The sequence below is a fragment of the Dipodomys ordii genome, unplaced genomic scaffold, assembly GCF_000151885.1.
Source record: "Dipodomys ordii isolate 6190 unplaced genomic scaffold, Dord_2.0 Scaffold31, whole genome shotgun sequence".
Taxonomy (NCBI): domain Eukaryota; kingdom Metazoa; phylum Chordata; class Mammalia; order Rodentia; family Heteromyidae; genus Dipodomys; species Dipodomys ordii.
Window position 1 is genome coordinate 3,525,925 of NW_012267247.1, and position 5,968 is coordinate 3,531,892.

Below are 5,968 nucleotides of genomic sequence, written 5' to 3' on the forward strand. Positions count from 1 at the left end.
GGCCCTGAGTTCAAGTCCCAGTACTGAAATGCACACGCTCGTGCTGCAGCCTTTCCTCCGGTGATCCCCGCGCCGCCCCGCGCCACGACCTGGACGGGCGCACCGGGCGCTCGCGGATCCGCCAGGCCCAGAGCTAGAGCGGGAGCGACGCGGAGCCCCGGCGTTGTTTACTCCCGCGGGGCATTAACATGGATCTTCATTAAAGACCACAGAACAAAACAAAACAGCCCGGCGCTGGGCTTGGACGGTGCGCCCTGGACGCGCTCCTGTCCGTTCCTTCCTCTTCCGTTACTAAATGGAGTCCAGCAGGCAGTGGGGTACGGTTCCTCTCCCCCCCCCCCACCCACACACACACACCCAACACACACACACACACACACACACACACACACACACACACACACACACACACACACACACACATTTGATCCGGGAGGAAGCTGGAAATCCAGAGACATGATGGGTCTCACCCAAGGTGACAGACACAGCAGCCCCAAGGCTGCTGCCCAGCCCGGACTCTGCGCCTCTCTCTCTGCCCCTCTGCCTCTCTCCCTCTCCCTTGCTCCTTCTCCCCGCCCTCCATACCCAGGGTGATTCCCTAAAGAAAACCCAATAGGTTCAAGGCCAGGGGTGCATTCCTGCGGGGTGAGTTCCATTGGTCCACATTCCCTGTAGGATCCTGATCTTTGCTACCTGGAAGGCGCGGTAGGGTCCCCACTGACCTCTGTGAAATGCTTCTTACATTCTCCTAACTCCCTGGCTGATAGGATCCAGGTGGGGTAGGGGTCGCAGCCCTTAGGGGATCTTCCTGGTCTATTTCAGTACTTTAAGTCCCAAACCCAACCCAGAGCAAGGAGTGAAGCATTTGTTCTGAGGGACCTTCAACCCAGATAGCAACCCCTTAGCTCAACTTTGTTTTGCATTCCATTTTATTTACCTAGATGTTCCTACATTTACCTTCTTACCTCTGTAAAACACGCATGCGTGTGTTGCTAAGATTACAGGCGAGAGCCACCAGTGCTGGGCTAAAAGGAGAGGCATTCTTGGGTGTGTGTATGTGTCTCTGTCTGTTTCTGAGTCTGTGTCTGTGTGTCTTACTGTGTGCCAATACTGGAGCTTGAACTCTGGGCCTTACACCTTGGTGGTCTTTTTCTGCTCACAGCTGGCTTGCACTTGAGTTACACCTCCACTTCTGGAGGCAAACACTTTAAAAAAACAAAAACAAAAAAAAGAGCCATCAAGGCTGTGAGCTTCAAGTGGCCCATCTAGATGGGGGAGCATCTATATGTCTTGCTAATACTTTTTTTTTTTTTGGTGGGTTGTGGTGCTTGAACTTAGGACCTGGGTGCTGTCCCTGAGCTTTTTTGCTCAAGGATAGTGTTCTACCACTTGAGTCACAGCTCCATTTCCTGCTTAATTGGAGAGAAGAGTCTTGCAGCCTTTCCTGCCTGGGGCTTTGAACCCTGACCCTCAGATCAGCTAGGATTGCAGGCGTGAGCCACCAGCGCCTGGCTGAGATGTCTTGCTAGGACTTCTGGTCTCAAAACGTTGCAGACCCCTGGCGGCTCCATCCCTGCTTTCTATGTCCTCATGATGGTTTCTACAAGCCAGCCTCCCTCACTCCAGAGAGTCCCCTCCTGCCCCCCACCAAGGCCCCAGCTAGGCTTCTATCAAGTCATGCTCCTGCTCTAGAGTCTACAGTAGCTGCCCATTGCGTATCACTACACCAAGGATCGCCAACCTAAACAGAGGGCATGTGCCACCTTCCCTGGTGGCTTCCCTCAGCTTCTCAGAACCTGCGCATGACCACAGGCATTACCTGAGCAAGCTCCTTTGGTTCACCCCATCTTTTCCATCCGCAAGCCTTCTCTTTCAGATCTCTCATGACATGCCCTCAGTCTTCGGCCCTTAGTCCTGCACTTTCCAGTCACTGTGCCACTTACTTATTCCTAACAACCTTCATGTATCTTTGAACCATATAGGAAAGCTGAGCTCAGATCCGAGGCTGAACCCTGGGCCGCAGTGGACATTCAGCACACCAGCTAACTTGGAGACTTACATGAAACGTTAGATGGTAGAAAGAAAATACCACTGTGAATTCATTGAACCTTTCCAATAATCCAGGAGGAAGGCACAATTTGGTCCCCTCACATTTTGGAGATGAAGACACCAAGGCTCAGGATGTATAAGTGATTGGTCTTTTTTTTTTTTCCCTCCTTGGTCATGGGGCTTGAACTCTGGGCTTGGGTGCTGTCCTTCAGCTCTTCAGCTCAAAGCTAGCACTCTACCACTTGAGCCATAGCACCACTTCCAGTTTTCTGGTGGTTAATTGGAGCTAAGAATCTCATGGACTTTCCTGCCCAGGCTGGCTTTGAACCATGATCCTCAGATCTTAGCCTCCTAGCTACTCAAGCTAGGATTACAGGCATAAGCCACTGGCACCCAGCTTAAGGGATCGATCTTTTAACCACAACACCGAACTGTAGAGATTTGGATCTTGAATGGGTCCCACACCATTAACAGTTATAGGCCTAAAGGAGAATGAAGTACGAGATGATAGTTTTCTTACATGAGGAGTGGGGTAAGGTTGTGGTGGGCCCGAAGCTACAAGTAAAGGTGGTTGTGTGGCCACCATTGCAAAACCACCTCTTCTGGGGAGACCTAAGAGGTACCTCATGTGGCTATAGAAATGGGGGAGGGGGAAGATGTGTGAAGGAGAGCTTTCTGGAGGAGGTGGCTTAGCTAGACTGCCACCACCTATGAGGGAGGCAGGAAGGATGTTACTAGAAGAGGAAGCAGTTTAAGAGGGGGATTTTAATCTGAAAGGAAGGGGAGCCAATGGATTCATTATTATTTTAAAGCATAATTTTTCAATTTATGTTGGTCTAAATATGACTAAGAGCCTATGTTCTATGACTGGTGATTCTCTATGTCTGGATATGAGTCATTGGGAAGTGAGCCTTGTGTGTGTATGTGTGTGTGAGCATGCAAAAACAAAAACAAAGCTAAGAGAGCCAGGCACTGGCGGTTCATGCTTATAATTCTAGCAATTCAAGAGGCTGAGATCTGAGGATCACAGTTCCAAGCCAGCTTGGGCAGGAAAGTTCATGAGATAAGAGTCTCTTAGGAGGACTTTGCACCAAAAAGCCAGAAGTAGAGCCATAGTTCAAATGGTAGAGTGCTGTCCTTGAGCAAAAAGGCTAAGGAGTGGGCTGGGAAGGTGGCTCAGTGGTAGAGCGCTTGCCTTGCATGCATGAGGCCCTGGGTTCAATTCCTCAGCACCACATAAGCAGAAAAAAGCCAGAAGTGGCGCTGTGGCTCAAGTGGTAGAGCGCTAGCCTTGAGCTGAAGAGCTGAGGGACAGTGCCCAGGCCCAGAGTTCAGCCCCCATGACTGACCAAAAACAAAAAAAAAGCTAAGGAGCAACACCTAGGCCCTGAGTTCAAGTCCCAGTACTGAAATGCACACAAAAACAAAAACAATGCTAAAGGAAAGAGTACATCTCTGAATTCAAGCCCCAATACTAACACAAATAAATAAATCACTTTTTCTCTAAATTCACCCCACACCCCATTCAAGTGCCAAGGCCCTGATGCTGTCTTTCCTAGCTGAGTCCTCCCCTGCTGAGCATAGGCTGGCTTCTGCCCTTGAGTCTATATTCCTTCCCTCTGCTATGCCTACTTCACAGCCCACCTACCTCTCAGAGTCCTCACCTGCCTTCCACAAAGGCCCTTGGAGGGGACTCTGCTGGCAGCTGTGCACCCCCAGCCTCACTTCAACAACAAGCACATAACCAACAGGAGAGAGAGACTGCTTTGGGAGCTCCATGCCTGGTTATGGAAACCTCCCAAGTCTCCTTTTTTTTGGGGGGGGTCCAGTTGTGGGGCTTGAACTCTGGGCCTGGTCGCTGTCCCTCAGCTCTTCAGCTCAAAGCTAGCGCTCTACCACTTGAGCCACAGTGCCACTTCCGGCTTTTTTTTCCTTTTGCTTATGTGGTGCTGGGGAATCGAACCCAGGGCCTCGTGCATGCAAGGCAAGCGCTCTACCACTGAGCCTCCTTCCCAGCCCCAAAACCTCCCAAGTCTCTTCCCATAGGGGACACAGTAGAGGCTCAGAGGCCAGGGGCCTTGCCAAAGGCTACAGGGCTATGAAGCAGCCAAGCTGTTTCCTTCTTCTCAAGCCCACTTTGCAAACCAGGCTGCTTTTCTGCTGTCTGGGTGCAGGTAGACAGACTCTGTCTGGGTTGCTATGTTTTGCACATCCAGGGATGCCTGATCTATTGTAATCCCAGAAAGGGGCTCCTCTTGACAAGGCAGTGCCTGGTGGCAGCACTGGGCAGTCCTGTGCAGATTGGGGCTTTGATTGGATTCTGTGTCTTTCTACTAGAGCAAGCCTCAAGCCCCAGGCTGCGCTGTGAACTCTAGCACCCCACAGAAACCTACCCCCTGCCAGCTGATGGGCCGGCTGCTAGCTCTCCCCTGTTTGTTTCCACGGCCAGTATATGGAACACAGAAAAACACAAACTAAGTGTCATAATTTCAGGTCTGTAAGGAGCAGTCACGTGGCCCAGTCATTCTCCTTGCAAGGCTCCCATAGAGGCCCTGGAAAAGGAGAGCTGGTGGATTTTGTATAATTGCGATGGTCTGTGGAGACACAAAGCATGCATGTCATGCAGCCATAGCCATGGTGACAGACCCTACTGAGTGTCCAGCAGCTCTCCATATGATACACTCAGAAAGCTTTATGTTGCACACACATGTTTTCCAAGGCTAGTATTGGTACTTGAACTCAGAACCTAGGCACCGTCTCTGAGCATTTTTGCTCAAGGCTAACATTCTACCACTTGAGCCACAGCTCCACTTCCAGCTTTTTGCTGGTTGATTAGAAATAAAAGTAGGTAGGATTACAGGTGGGAGCCATAATCACCCAGCACACTGCCTTATTCTACCACCCTCAACATGTTGAGGTGGGCCCTCCACCGTTAGACTCTACATACATCTAAGGCTTAGAGAAGTTGACTTGGCCTAAGTCATACACAACTGAGACATGGCCCAGGGCCAGGTGGGATGGTGCAGCACAAGGCCTATGAATATTATTCAACTATCCACCATCAGAGCCTCTATTCTTCCATATGTATCCATATTCTTCCTGTAGAAAATCCAGGCTCCCTCAGGCCAGCACTGTGTCCTGGCACACGAGTGTCCACCTGGAGTTCCAGCGGGGACAATCACGTAACACCTCAACACAACTGGGAGGCTGGGAGCAGGGAGGACTTCTCAGTCAGGGGGCACAGATTCTACAGGGAGACAGGTAGCAGCAGGGAACACTTACCTGCAGGTGGTACCTGTGACTTTCTTCAAATTGTTGTTAAAGTCCTTTTCCTCAGTCAAGTTCCACAGGGAGGACTTGGCCTTGAACAGAAACTTCCAGGGACAAGCCATGTCTGTTTCGCAGAACCAGGATGCTCACCTGGACTTCAGCACAGGTGTTCCCTGGGGAGTGAAGAGGGAGGGCCACTGTGAGGCAGTTTAAAGGAGGTCTTCAGAACTGAGCCTTCCAAGTGTGGCTGGGTTACTAAAGAATTGGAAAGCTAGGTGTTAGTGGCTCATGCCTGTAATCCTAGCTACTCAGGTTCAAAGCCATCCCAGGCAGGGAAGTCCATGAGATTCTTATCTCCAATTAACCACCAGAAAACCAAAAGTGGAGTTGTGGCTCAATGCGGTAGAGCACTAGCCTTGAGTAAAAGAGTTCAGGGACAGCCCCCCAGGTCCCAATGACCAAAAAAAAAAAAAAAGAATTGAGACTTAACATAAACATCCATTTTACAAAGCCATAAAACAATATTTTATTGTCTGCCATAGGGCTTGAACTCTGGGCCTGGGTGCTATCCCTCAGCTCTTCAGCTTGAGGAAAGTGCTCTACCACTTGAGCCACAGTGCCACTTTTGGTTTTCTGAGTGGTTTATTGG

The 5,968-nt window shown here is 50.4% G+C and overlaps 1 protein-coding gene across 1 annotated transcript in view; it reads right to left on the reverse strand.

Moving 5' to 3' along the window:
* Nos2 (nitric oxide synthase 2, inducible) overlaps positions 1 to 5,441 on the reverse strand; it is a 44,054-nt gene extending 38,613 nt beyond the window's left edge. The window contains exon 1 of the mRNA XM_013016289.1: positions 5,332 to 5,441. Coding sequence (XP_012871743.1) covers positions 5,332 to 5,441 — 110 coding nt within the window. The remainder of the gene's footprint in view (positions 1 to 5,331) is intronic.
* Between the last annotated feature and the right edge of the window lie 527 nt (positions 5,442 to 5,968).